Here is a 14,468-nt window from a genome sequence, read left to right as displayed (position 1 = left end):
GGGGTCTAAATTTTGTTCTCACAAGGTCTAACCAGTTCTCTAGCCACTCCTGCTTCCTTCCTCCTCTTATTGCCTCTTTCTTTCTTTGAAATGAACTACATTCAGTCCTACTCTTGGGTGTTTGTACGTTCTTTCTGTCTCAGGATACCTCCCAGGTCTTAATATTGATGATTTTTTTTTTTTTTAAAGAAACAGGTACAAAGTGTGCGTGGTCCCATAGACTGTGTGCTCAGTTGCTTAGTCACATCTGGCCCTGCGACCCCATGGACTGTAGCCCACCAGGCTCCTCTGTCCATGGGATTCTCCAGACAAGAGTGGGTTGCCATGGCCTCAGGGGACCTTCCCAACCCAGGGATTGAACCTGCCTCTCCTGAGTTGCAGGTGGATTCTCTACTGCTGAGCCACTCAGCAGTAAAGCCCACAGGTAGAGCAAGTACCCTTTATATTTTATTTCATTTTAAAAGATTTATTTATTTGGCTGTGCCAGGTCTTCGTTGTGGCATGCAACTTTTACCTATAACTCATGCAATTTGTGCATCTTCTCCTATGTTACGGGCCTCATGGAATTCCTTTTGGTTACCGATGTTTAGTATTGCCTGTTTATCTTCATCATGTTTCTATTCTTTAAAAATTAATTTATAGGCAGCCTAGATATATTCTGGGCTTCCCTTGTGGCTCAGCTGGTAAAGAGTCAGCTTGCAATGCAGGAGACCTGGGTTCGATCCCAGGGTTGGGAAGATCCCCTGGAGAAGGGAAAGGCTACCCATTCCAGTATTCTGGCCTGGAGAATTCCTGCAGTCCATGGGGTCACAAAGAGTCGCACATGACTCAGTGACTTCCATTTTCACTTTAGATATATTCTGGATATGGAATAAAAATTGACTCACGTTTTAGACTTGGACAAATAGGTGCATTGTGTGCTAATTTAAATAGATGGAGAAGGATAGTATAAAAGTGTTAGGAGGAACATTAACAGTTCACTTTCAGACAAATTCGAGAAGCTTTTAAGCCATCTGAGAGAACAAGTCTGTGTTGCAGAGATACATTTGGGAGTTGTCAGGTTATTGGTGGTATGTAAACTGATAGCGATTATCTCCTGAGAATTTGGGGTGACATGACAAAAGCCCTACAAAATTACACATTTGGAGAAGGAGGGTCCAGAAAGGGATACTGAGATACTGAGATGAAGGACCAGTGAAACAGAGAACTAGAATTGTGTGATATCGTGGAAGCCGAGAGAGGAACGTGTACCTTCCCCTCACCCCCAATTTTTGCCTGCATGTGGTTTCATTGCACGGTTGTACCCTAACTGCTCTTCTGTTTGGAATTTGGATTTATTTCAGTGCTTTTCTATTATAAACTATTCCTTGGTAGATACATACACACACACACACACACACACACACACACACACACACGGCTTTTTTTTCTTTTGGTGGACATTCTTGTATTTATCTTTTTTCACCACTCTATTTGCTTTGGATATACATCTATATATAGGTAGATGTGTATGCCTATTTAAAAGCTTTTAACTATAAATCGAATGTCATTTTCTAGAAAGGTTGCCTTCATTTATATTCCCACCAGAATGAGTTTGGTTTTTTTCTCTATTCTGGTGGTGGTTGAAAAAAGTGGTGAGAACCAGATAATGCATACCAACATTTTTAATGGTTGCAAAGCGTGCCACTGTATTGAGGTTCACCATTTATCTAACCAATTATATTGTCCTGTTTTGGGTATCATAGTGTTGCAATTAATACTTTTTAAGCTAAATCTTCTTGCTCAGTTTTAACCTGTTCCTTACGATAAATTTCCAAAAGTGGAATTGATGAATCAGAAGTATTTGCATTTTTAAAGCTCTGCACATGTATAGATAAATCACCCTCCAGAAAGGCTATGCCTGGTTCCATCAGCAGGGCATGGAAAGGCAAATCCCTAGTCCCTGGAGTTATTTGGAGAACTACATCCATAATTGCTTCTACCAGGGTGAATACACCAGTACACTATGAGGAGGCTTTGTTCAAATACATTTTTTTTTTAAAGAGTAGATTAAAAAAAATTCATATGGGATCTTATTTCCCTGATCAGGAATCAAACCCTCACCCTGAGACATTGGAAGGGTGGAGTCTTAACTACTGGACTGCCAGGGAAGTCCCTCAAATGCAATTCTTAAACAATACCATTTTTGCACATGGCACTGGAGTTGAACACACAAATCTGAAAGGAATTTTGTTTTTTGGCTTCGCCAGGCCCCTTGTGGAATCTTAGTTGTGACCAGGAACTGAATTTAGGCCATGGCAGTGAAAGCACCATTGGACCGCCAGGAAACTCCCTGATTGACTTTTTATTCCAGCTATGCTATCTGATCTGCGGTCTAAGAATTAACCTCCAACAGCATTGCGTCGGCGACCAAGTCATCAGAGGCATCGGAGAGCAAAGAGGATTTTTGCAGCCAGTGGCTTCAAACTACCGTTGATCCGGTGTGGCCATGGGATCACTTCGAAAAGGCTGTCTAGGTTTGAAATCACCTCAGTTGAAAGTTGTCTCAAAACCAGCGGAAGTTTTATGAGACTGATTCACTCTGGAATCTAGCTGGCATTTCCCGTTTTGTGGTGACCTAACGGTTCGCCCAAACAGGTTCAGTTCTCGTTGAGACAAATCCTGTAGATGCTTTTGATTTTTCTAAAATAAATAAATAAATAACCACAACAAATGACAAAGTCACCGAAGTGTCCGCAAAAAGTAAACATTTGGATCAGGGTCCCTGCAGACGCCGGATTCTTAGACTAGCACCGGAGTCCTGGCGGGAGATGTGAGAGCGCTGACTAGCTGGGTGTTCAGGTCCCGAGGGCAGTGGAGCCGGACCGCGGGGAGGGCAGGCCCGGGTCAACTCCGGTGTAGCAGGGGGCGGATCTCGCCACCGCCGCAGCGGCGAGAGGACCAGCCCATCGGGCGCCAAGGATGCGCCGGCGCGGGAATCCAGCCCATCCTTCTCTCCACGAAAGGGGGGCATGGCCCCGATACGGGGCGTGGCCTGCGACGGCGTCGCTCGGGGCGGGGGCGAGACAGGTCTTCCGCCTTCCGCGGGGCTACTTCCGGATCCGGTGGCGACCGCTGGACGGGCAGAGTGCGGCGGCGCCGAGCTGGCTGGCGGGAGGGCTAGCTGACTGGCGTCTCTCGCGCGCGCCCGGCGATGCTGGGGGGCGTCTCTGGGGCCGCGGAGCGCGAGGCGGAGGGCAACGCGGCGGGGGCTGTGCCCGCGCCGCCCGCCATCGACTTCCCCGCCGAGGGCTCGGACCCCAAGTATGATGGTGAGGAACACGGAATGCGGCGGCCTTCCCCGCCCCCGTCCGCCTTCATCCTCGGGGCCGCAGGTGGCTGCGAGGTTCGGGCCAGGACCTGGACAAGTTGGGCTGGATCCAGGCCGGAATCGGGCCCAGCGGTGCAGTGTCGAGGGCGGGCGGGCCGTCTGGATTAGGAGAGCTCGTATTGAAACAGTTGTCTACAGCCCCCTGGATCGTTTCCCTTTCTGCTCCGCGGTTTTCCTCTGTGGCCTCGGGGCTACCGACGCGCCAGGCTGTTTTCCCTCTGGCTGTTTTCCAGCTCCTGAGCCCCGGGGCTCAGATGATGCGCTTGAGCGTTGCAAACTAGTCGACTGCAACTTGGCAGACCCTATGCGCTGAGCAGTTTTGGGTTGAGTTTTCATGGTAGCTTCTCTTTGTCTTTTGCTTTACTTTCGCGTAGCTGAAGAGTTCTCATAGTGAAGCAGTAAGGACATCATCCTTTTCTGTTAAGGAAGAAACCCAAGTTTTCTTGAAGCTTTTGGTTACTAGGAGAGATAGGGTGTAAGTTCGTCAGGTGGTTCATAAAGCGAGGGGTGCTTATAACATTGAGTCTAACCAGTTCAAAATATCTCATATATTAATGAAAGGCTCTTCAGTGGTAACCAGTTGTTTGGGCAGGGTTTTTTTTTTTTTTTTCTTCCTTCTTTTTTCTTGAACATCAGGGTGATACCAGGAACTTTTCCAGAATCGCAGTTGGTGTCAGAAGGGAGGGTGGTTTGGTGTGGACTGTTTACCTTGTAACATTTGTAATTGCCTGAGCCCTTGCAGACATCAACATAAGGATTTGCAGTGATCATGATAGCGGTATAATTTTCCGGGAGTTGGTGATGGACAGGGAGGCGTGGCGTGCTGCGATTCATGGGGTCGCAGAGTCGGGACACGACTGAGCGACTGAACTGAACTGAAGATTAAATAGGGGCCCAAATGGAGCGTATGATAGGTAGTATTTGTTTGCTCTACTTAGTATTGGATAACTATAAAAATAGTTTAAAAATACTTTAAAAGTTTCATTTCCTCAGTGAATATATTGATGGTGATAGTATAGGTGTCGCTATTCTGTAATCCAGTAGCAAAACATATCCCAAGTGCTCAGAATGTATTTTTTTAGTGGATGAACTCATTGAAGAAAATTGAAATATAGTTAATTTACAGTGTTGTGTTAATTTCAAATGTATAGCAAAGTAGCTCAGCAATATATATATATACACACACACACCCATATGTATATATATTCTTTTCCATTATAGGTTGTTACAAGATACTGAGTATAATTTTCCATGCTGTAAAGTAGGTCCTTGTTTATATATCATAGGGTTTATGGCCATTTAAAAAATAAAATTGTGCCATAAATGAATGAATCATTGATTCAGAAAGGTTTTTACTTTGTGGTAGTTCAAATAGAGTGATTATAGAGAATATACGCTAAATTGAAGCCTGAAACAAATATTAACATGTTGCAGGGGATTTAAAGGTGGAAGCTGAGTTGAAAAGGTCTTAATTTATTCCATAAATTCTTCAATTTTCACCCTTATTACTACCTACAGTTCTTGATAAAGAGAAACAAAAGGAGACTGTGATAGTGATTTAGGTAGGTTCTTAGCATAGGATGGTTGTAAGATAACTATTTTTTAAAGGAAAAACTGATTTTTTCCCACATGTATCATATTCTAGTAGCTGGTAATGTGTAGTGTTATGTCAAAGTCCCTGCTGTAAACAGGCAAGTCTGTTCTGTAACACTGTGATAAGGTTTTCTGCACACTGAAGATTATTCTTGAAGGGAGTGATCTTCGATAAGCTTCTAAAAATTTCCTTCTCTTTTGGTTACTCATGATACTGCTGTGTTTACATATTGCCTTTTCTTTCACAGAGAAAAAGAGAAGCCCAGAATGTCCAGACATACACTGTCTTTTTAATATGAAAGGTTAGATCTGTGAGAAATCCTAGTTTAATTTCTTGATGTAAAAACAGAATAGGTAGATGACTTCTCAGCGGGTGTCTGTGTTGATGTGAGGAGGTCACTGTGCCCAACAGTGGTAGTGTTAGAAAAGTCACAGTCTGGATGTAACCGGCGCCTGTGTTCTTCAGCAGCTCAAGTAGGGATTCTCCTCCAACCAGCATCATCAGTCTTTGATCAAAGTTCTTGCATGTCTCTTTTCCTGCCCCTGTGGAAAAGCTCGCATTAGAAGGAGGCCCGACAGTAAACCTGTTGTCAGGCTGATTAATTTTTCTTCTCTCATCGGACACAGGTATTTCCAAATTTTTACCTCTGATTAATCCTTCAGATTCTTTAATTTGGATCATACTTTCATCAGGAGGTTGAATCAGATGATTCCTTTCCTGTTTGTCTTACTCCCCTCTTACTTGGCAGAATTCTAGAACTCTAATTCACACTGGGCCTGGATCTTGTTTCTTCCTCTTTTATGGGAGAACTTGACCTCACCTTTCCTCTCAGCCCCTTACCTCTTCCTTTTCTCTGGACCATGACTGTGAAGTGAGAGACTTTCAGCCTCCACCTTCATTTCCCGTCAGTTTTACTCCTTCCTGTGTTTGGGTGTCTGTCCATCATCTTTTTCAAGTTGTCACTTTCTTATTCGGTTCAGTTGACTCTGCTGAGCAACCATTTTTTATTTTTTGTTTTTTATTAAAAAGTAGAATTTCCTTATCATAGAGGATAGGGATAAGGGTATATACAAGCAGAAAACACTCCTTAAAAAAAAAAATCTCACCACTGTTGGCAATTCAGTACTTAAAAAAAATTTTTTTTCACATTATAGAATATATTGAAAAGGTAGAAAAGTCTGAAGAAGAAACTAAAAAAGCCATGATCTCATTCCCCACAGGTTACTGTTTGTAAATGGAAATTACAAGCAGTATGTTTTGGTTTAGCTAGGGACAACTTTTGGGTGAATTTTGCATTTAAAATATTTGTCAAAGAAAGGTATTCTGAATAGATTAAACGTTTCTATCAGAGTATGATAGAAACATTGTCTGAATAGGATAAAAATTTAGAGAAAGCATCAGAAAATTTAAAGGCATAAAGGAAGGAGAGGGGAAGGTCCCGTTTACTCATGTCTCTGAGGAGACCTCACTGCTAAAAATTTGGTGTTTTTATTTGTAGTATTTCCTGAGAGGTGCTGTATACCAGGTGGATGCCTAGACACTGCTGGTCAAACAGGCAGACTATAAAACTGCTGCTCACTGTAATTTCACTCTTGGGAGTTTCTGTCGTTGTGTCATTAAAAATACAGGGGGCAGAGACTTCTGTCTGTTTTGATCTTTCTATTCTTAGCTATAAAATAAATATATTTTAAAATCGTGACCATAACAGTTTGATAAGCAGGTTACTTTTTAAGTGTGAACTTATATTAGCATTTTCTTGTGATAAATCAGCCTTTAAGAACATAATTTTAAGATGACCACATTCTGTACTATCATTTATTTAATCTTTGCTGTGTTGTTAGAAAACAGGATTATCTTTTTTTTTTTAACCATTAGAAATAATACAGGGTTTGACCTCTATTTGTTATCTATATTCATAAATCTTTGTTAATACATGTTTATCTCTTTAGAATAGATCCATGGAAGTAAGGTTTGTTTGGTCAAAGAAAACATTTTTTTAAAAAGTTTTGATATGTTTAATTAAAATGGTGACCAGAAAGGTTGTGTTGGTTTCTATGAAACTGTCTTGCCTCACCTTTATTTGCATTACTAATTTATGTCCTGCTGCTTTTTGTTTTTTAAAAAATTTTAATTTTATTAGAGTATAGTTGATTTACCAGGTTGTTTTAGTTTCAGGTGTACCACAAAGGGATTCGGTTATACATGTACAGATACTCATTCTTTTTCAGAGTCTTGAGTTCCCTGTGCTGTACCAGAGGTCCTTGTTGCTTGGCCTACTTCTTTGACTTGCTACATTATTATTTATGATTATCTTTCTGTATAGGGTCATTTATTGATACAACAGCTACATAGTATTCTACGTATGCTGCTGCTAAGTCGCTTCGGTCCTTTCTGACTCTATGTGACCCCATGGACGGCAGCCCACCAGGCTCCCCCGTCCCTGGGATTCTCCAGGCAAGAACACTGGAGTGGGTTGCCATTTCCTTCTCCAATGCATGAAAGTGAAAGTGAAGTCGCTCAGTCGTGTCCGACTCTTAGTGACCCCATGGACCGCAGCCCACCAGGCTCCTCCGCCCATGGGATTTTCCAGGCAAGAGTACTGGATATAACTTAACAAATTTTCAGTATTTTAAGGTGTTGCCCTGATCACCTTGGACATACATATTTGCTGTGTTTTCTTTATTTCCTTGGTTTATCTTTCCAAAAGTAGAATTGTTGGGTTAAGGTTTGCACGTTTGAAATTCTACAGTGTATTGCCAAAGGTTGTAGACACTTACCCCTTGGGTTTGAAAGTGTCTAGTTTTCTGTGCTCTCAGCCATACCAAGGATTCCAGACTTTAATTACCAATCTGTGGTTGCCAAGGGGAAGGGTTTGTGGGAGGAATGACGTGGTAGGTTGGGGTTAGCAGATAAGCTTTTATATATGGAGTGAATAAACAAGGTCCTTCTGTATCACACAAAAGAACTGTATTCAATATCCTATAATAAACCATAATGGAAAAGGATGTTAAAAAATATATATGTATGTATGTATGTATAACTAAATCATTTTGCTGTATAGCAGTAATTAACCCAACATTGTAAATCAACTATACTTCAATAAAAATAAATTTTTAAAAAGTTGCCAGTCTGGTGGCACTGTTTCCAAACTCTGGTACTGTGGTTATTTTACTGTGTATGTGTTACACGTAATCTAAGGTCCTCCGTTTCATAATATATATGTATTACTAGCTATATTAAGCCTGTTTGAATTTTAACTGTGCTTCATTTTCTTACTAGCGTGTAGGAGCTCTGTATAAATATTGTCGCCTTTTCTTTCTTGACACATACAGTACAGATTACTGTATCTGATTTTGTGATTCGTGTTTTAACTTGAAGATACCTTTATATAGAGACGTTTTTACATGGCACATTTTCCATTCTTTTTCTTTCTCGTACTCAGATAATAATTACTCATTTAAAATGAATAGCACATCGCCATTCATGCAGGTCTTTTTTGAGCCCACCTACAGGTCAGAGAGGAAATTGGTGAATGAACTCTCAATTTGAAAAACATTGGCTCTTCCAGGACCTTCAGTGGTTTATAGAGAAGCTCGGAGCAGAGTGTTTGGGACAGGGACAATTTTGTTAATAGAAGGTGTAGGGTACAATGGGCCCCGTTCTGCAGAGTATTTCCAGCCAATTGGGTCAGCAGCTTTTGAGAGTTTGAAGTGCCTCATCTTTCCTCCAACAGCTCCTTTTACCAGGTTTCACTCGCATTAACCTCTCCTTCCCATTCCTAGTATTTGAATCCTGGCTAGTCCATTTCTTTCTTACTATCTCTGGAACTTGTTCTTTCCTCCAAGTTTCTTCACTTAATTCCTCTGCTAGGCTCATCCTGACTTGGTGTTGTGCGTGCCTCCTTCCAGGCTCCCCGTCACGTGTCCAGAACAGTTTCCTCACTGTTTTCCTGCATTGTGCTTTTGGCCTATTAAATGATGTATTTAATAAACGGTGCACGAGAACTTCTGACCTTCTGCTTTAAGTGCCAACTGAGCTGCCGGCTTGATCTTGTTTAGTAGAATGAGGATAGGCTTGGGAGTCTGAGATGCCTGCTCACTTGTTCCTCAACCTCTCAATGAGGTCAGCGTCTGCATCTGTAAAATGGGAATGGTCACATAGGGTTTCGTGAGGACTAAATGAGATCATGCATATAAAACACCTGGTCCAAACGTATGTAGCACACTCTCAGCATAAAGGTTCCATCCTTCCTCCCTTTCCTTTTCTCCACGGCCAGACTTCTGGTACCTCTGGCCGGAAGGAAGCCTGTTCCTGCTTGTTTGCTTGCTGATATATTTATTTTCCATTTATTCATTTCTGCCTTTGCACACATCATTAACCAAAACGTCCTCCTTGCCTGCAGTGGCATCTTTCTGCTAGTGCTTCCAGACTTGCAGATTTCAACTCAAAGCTCAATTCCAGACACTCTGTCTTGATTAACTCCAGTCACCTAAACTAATGTTTTGCTCTTTATTTCCTTAAATTTAAGTAGTCTTGTACTAATTAGCATATGCTTTTTTTTTTTTTCGTTGTGAGACATGCTTCTTGTTGTTGTTCAGCTCGTAAGTTGTATCTGACTCTGTGTGACCCCATGGACTGCATCATGCCAGGCTTCCCTGTCCTTCACTGTCTTCTGGAGTTTGTTCAGACTCGTGTCCATTGAGTCCGTGATGCCATCCAACCATCTCATCCTCTGTCGCCCCCTTCTCCTCCTGCCCTCAATATTTCCCAACTTCAGGATCTTTTCCAATGAGTTGGCATTGGGTAGTCTTTCCATCAGGTGGGCAAAACATTGGAGCTTCAGTATCAGTTCTTGCAATGAATATTCAGAGTTGATTTCCATTAAGATTGGCCAGTTTACCATTTCTTAAATTTTTTTTTCCCATTTTCACTTGCAGAATCTGATGTTCCCGCAGAACTCCAGGTGCTGAAAGGACCCCTGCAGCAGCCCACCTTCCCTTTTGCAGTTGCCAACCAACTGTTGCTGGTTTCGCTGCTGGAGCACCTGAGCCATGTCCATGAGCCAAACCCACTTCGTTCCAGACAGGTGTTTAAATGTCAGTAAGAATGAATTAACTTTGCTAAGTAAAACTTGTACAAATTCTATGTTGTTTAATGCCATCGGTTTGAGAGGCAGCCTGTGTCTAAAAATTTGAAATAAACCTTAATAATACATCTTGTAAATTTATTTTGTATTTTCCTTTGGGTAATTCCTTGTGAATGTCATTGCTGTGAACACCTAAAAAGATTAATCACCATAAAATTGTGTGTATCTGAATAAATAAAAGGTAGGTCTTTTTGATTTATAAAGTGATAATTCATGGAGTTTTCGAAGATCTGTTATGGTTTACTTGGTGAGCAGATACATGAAAATCCCAGGTACTGATTCTGAATCTGTTCTCGACCAAAACCCTGAAACAGTTGTGACCAGTTGTCTTGACCCTCCAGCTGGGTGTCTTACAGTTCACGCCTGGCACTGTTTCCCTGAAGTTCAAGTCAGCTCCCGCAATTGAAGGGCTTAGTCCCCAAGACTGCCCTCATTTCAGATGCCAGTTGCAAGCAGGAGGTCCCTGGGTGCTTGGGTTACCCATGCTTGTGGCTGACTTGGTTCCAAATTGGGGGTTCCCGTTGCCCCGCAGGTTTGAGAATTTGCTGTGGCAGCTCACAGCGCTCAGGGAGACATTTTATCGCTGGGCTTTCTAATGATTGTTTTCCCCGCTCTCCTTACAGTGCTTTGTCAGACCTTTATCAAAATGGGGCTGCTGTCGTCCTTCACCTGCAGCGATGAGTTCAGCTCGTTGCGGCTACATCACAACAGAGCCATTACGCATTTGATGAGGTCAGCTAAGGAGAGAGTTCGCCAGGTAAGCACTGAGAAATAAATGTACTCGGTGTGTGACAAAAAACATCCTGATTTTAAGAGAACTCCATTTTAAAGCATTATGAGAACCTGATAACGTGGTGTTTTTTTTTTTTAATATAACAGGTTTAATATTAACTGTTTATTCAACAGATTTATCGAATGGCTGTTGTGTGTTAGGCTATCTTGTAGGAGTTGGGGTTCAAGTAGTGCACAAAATAAAAGTCCCTGCCCTCAGGGAGCTTATGTTCCTTGAGGAGGAGGCAGTGAACAATAGAAAAAGAAAAATACATGGGGTGTTAGTCGGTGGTGTTAAGAAGAAACATCAAGGAGTAGAGGGCTTAGAAAATGTTGGGAGGTGCTGTGTGAACTCTGCATAGCGTGTTAGAGTGGGCTTTGCTGAGAGGAGAGGCAGGAGCTGCAGCTGAGCACTGAGCCATGCAGAGGGGTCTCAGCTTGGCCTTTGGGTGGTGAGAATATAGCTTTCCATGAGTGCTCTTTCAGGGAGAAATATCCTTAATTGCAAACCCTTAAGTGATATTGAAAAAGCCATTGGATGGGTGGGTGTATTTTTTTTAATGTTAATTTGAGCATTTGGGAGTAGTCATATAACATTGAATTTAGGTAGATTCCTTATTCCATGAAATTTTCAAAATGTTTTTTAAAAAATAATTTTTTGATTTTAGGGTCCTTGTGAGGATAATTCTCACATCCAGAAGATCAGGTATGTGTTGAATAGTTTTATGACTATATAAGAAGTAAACTGATTCAAAAAGAAATCAGTATGGAGAAGTAATCCTGAATTAATCAGAAATTAGTATGGGGATTAAAAATAATGTAGTTAGGGTAGTTCATGAAAGTTAAAAGCTTTGTAAGATTTCTCATTCTCTTGACACCTCCCCCCCAATTCCTTAGGGATTCTATAAGCCCCGCCCTTAATTCAGAGCACTGACATCCAGTCCCTGTCAGGGGAACACCACTGAATTTCAACTTCATGGAGGAAATGCTAGTTTAAAACCTGTAACTGTTCTGAACCATTAAGAAATTTAAGTAAATTTGTCACTAAACTCAACTAGTCAGCTGCTGCCTGTTAGTCATCTTTAGAATTCCTGTTTTAAAACAATAATAATTTCTAATTGGAATACTAGTTGCTGATAAAATACTTAAAATTAGGTTAAAGTTGTCTCTGCTCTCTCTGCTATGCTATTGATTTGTTTATTAGCAGAGGCTTTCTTCATAGAGAATGGAGAGTTTCATTTTAGCGCATCCTTTCCAAACCATTCCAGCTTAGGGGATTCCCAGGGCAGTAATACAGTGAGCATGACCTATCTTGGAATGTCGTGGTTCTCTCATGTTTTGGTATTGACTGATTGGTTATGTTTAACTTTCAGAGCAAGGGAAGTAGCCTTTGAAGCACAGACTTCACGTTACTTAAACGAATTTGAAGAGCTAGCCGTCTTAGGAAAAGGTGGATACGGAAGAGTATACAAGGTGGTTTTCTACATATTCATTCTGACTTCTACTCTAAACAACGTATTGTATTTGAAGATGTTTTCATTGCCATTTAAAGTGCTCAAAGGAAATTTCCAGAAATAGTATATTTTCTTTTATTAAGATTTGTCATTTGTTAGGGATGTGGGCAGGTTTTAAGTTTATCCTAACCACGTTGGTGATTTAGGGGGAGTCTGGAAACGTTTTGAGTTTTGTTCTATGGTTTTTATTTAAAAATGTATTACTTGAAACAGTTATTTATGCTGCTGTGTTTTTCACAGAGCTTTTTTGTGAACATCCCCATTCTTCAAACATAGAGCTTCTAGGAGCTGGACTCAGTCCAGCTCTCAGAACCACGACATTCTCAGTACTTGAAAAAACTTTTAGCCTGGCTGACTACGGCTGACTTCCCTAAAGGTAGTTAAGAGGACTCAAAATTACTTTGTAGTATAATTTTATCTCTTTGTCTAGTTTGGATTATCTAAGGTCAAGTTGAAAAGAACTGTCTTTATTCAGTTGGAATTTAATGGTATAGTTTACTTTGTCTTCTCATCTACTTTTTTAGGTCAGGAATAAATTAGATGGTCAGTACTATGCAATTAAAAAAATCCTGATTAAGGGTGCAACTAAAACAGATTGCATGAAGGTATGATTTTAAACATTTACTTATTTTGAATAATTGAGTATTTACGTCCTTTTGAAAGAGTTTGTGTGTGTGTGTGTATTTGGCAAATAGTAGGTGGTATGGATTAACAATTTACTAAGATTGTGTTACAGTAAAATAAACATCAAGACTTAATTTTTTTATAGGCACTTCAGATTGACCACATTTCTGGGTCATTGCTGGGGAAGTTAATTTTTTAAGTAAACTGTTTATATATAATATGTAACGGGCTTCTTAGGAAAAACACAGATGCTCAATTCAGGTCCAGCTCCTCCCTGGGATGCTGGGTGGTCCTGAGCAAATGACCTAGTCCTCTAAGCCACTTCTGTCTGTTGCCCTTGAAATAGCGGTGACAAATATGGTTTATTTACCTTGGAGGGCTGGACTTGAAGGAATGAAATGAGAGAATGATTATGTATGAACCATGGGAAGTGTAAAGTACCATATGCATGTAAGGTTTTTAGTTGCTAAGCAACTGCATTTTTCTCGCACAGAAGTATCCCCATCATTTTAAGATAGTTTAGATTCCTTGTACAGAGGGAACAAGTCATATTTGACACCAGACACATGTAACAGATTTGTCAGTAGAAGTCAGCTCTGAGTATATTTCTTCTCCAGGTCCTGCGGGAAGTTAAGGTGCTGGCCGGTCTTCAGCATCCTAATATTGTTGGCTATCACACGGCCTGGATAGAACATGTTCACGTGGCCCACAGGCAAGGTGAGCGGCTTTAGGAGACACAGTTGAAGGGCTGGTGAATTTTGGCCTACGGGCCACATCTGGCCTGCCTCTCTTGCGCATCCCACAAGCTGATATACATTTTTTTAAAGAGTTAAAAGGAATCAAAGGAAGCATATTTTGTAAAGATTATGTGAAATTCAAATTTCATTGCCAATAAGTAAAGTGTGTAGAAGCCAGGCTCACAGGAGTGCGTCTTCCGCCACCGCTTTGGCACTACAGAGCAGAGCGGCATAGTGGCAGCCGAGCCCCCGGGGCCCACAGAGCTTTAAATGCTTACTGTTGGGTCCTGCCCACTGAGTTCACTGAGCCCTTGTATAGGTGAACAGCTCTGTTTATCTTTCCTAAAATCCACCAGTCATTTGACTAAGCTCGCTGTATTTGCACTTTGCCAGAAGGTCATGACATTTTTTATCTTGTATTCTCATTTGGTATTAGTTACATATCTTAGCACTGCCTTCGACTATAAATTAGAAAACTGAGCAGCTTTGAAGACTCTTCTTTTCTCTTCAGCAGATAGACTTTCTCTTCAGTTGCCGTCCCTGGAAGTGATCTCCGACCAGAAAGACTCCAGGTACGTGGGCTGCTGTGTCCTTTCACGTAGTAGATGTTAACTTGCTGTCACCTCCTTGGGTTGCCTTTTGCAACCAAGGCACTCAGGAGTGTTTTAGACTTTCTTCTTGCTTAGTTTCATTACAAAATGTTAAACTGTTT

The 14,468-nt window shown here is 41.3% G+C and overlaps 1 protein-coding gene across 4 annotated transcripts in view; it reads left to right on the top strand.

Moving 5' to 3' along the window:
* Positions 1–3,120: 3,120 nt before the first annotated feature.
* Positions 3,121–14,468, top strand: part of EIF2AK1 (eukaryotic translation initiation factor 2 alpha kinase 1) — a 25,545-nt gene continuing 14,197 nt past the window's right edge. For 2 of the 4 annotated variants that reach the window (XM_027961736.3, XM_027961734.3), the window contains exons 1-8: positions 3,121–3,311; positions 9,902–10,060; positions 10,734–10,867; positions 11,550–11,587; positions 12,255–12,354; positions 12,920–13,000; positions 13,637–13,736; positions 14,271–14,328. In XM_027961736.3, coding sequence (XP_027817537.1) covers positions 3,194–3,311; positions 9,902–10,060; positions 10,734–10,867; positions 11,550–11,587; positions 12,255–12,354; positions 12,920–13,000; positions 13,637–13,736; positions 14,271–14,328 — 788 coding nt within the window. In that variant the 5' untranslated portion in view covers positions 3,121–3,193. Of the gene's footprint in view, positions 3,312–9,901; positions 10,061–10,733; positions 10,868–11,549; positions 11,588–12,254; positions 12,355–12,919; positions 13,001–13,636; positions 13,737–14,267; positions 14,329–14,468 lie in introns of all 4 variants that reach the window. The other 2 variants (XM_027961735.3, XM_027961733.3) reach the window with 1 other exon arrangement.

This window comes from Ovis aries, chromosome 24 (genome assembly GCF_016772045.2).
Source record: "Ovis aries strain OAR_USU_Benz2616 breed Rambouillet chromosome 24, ARS-UI_Ramb_v3.0, whole genome shotgun sequence".
Lineage (NCBI taxonomy): Eukaryota > Metazoa > Chordata > Mammalia > Artiodactyla > Bovidae > Ovis > Ovis aries.
This window is presented reverse-complemented; position numbering and strand designations above follow the sequence as displayed.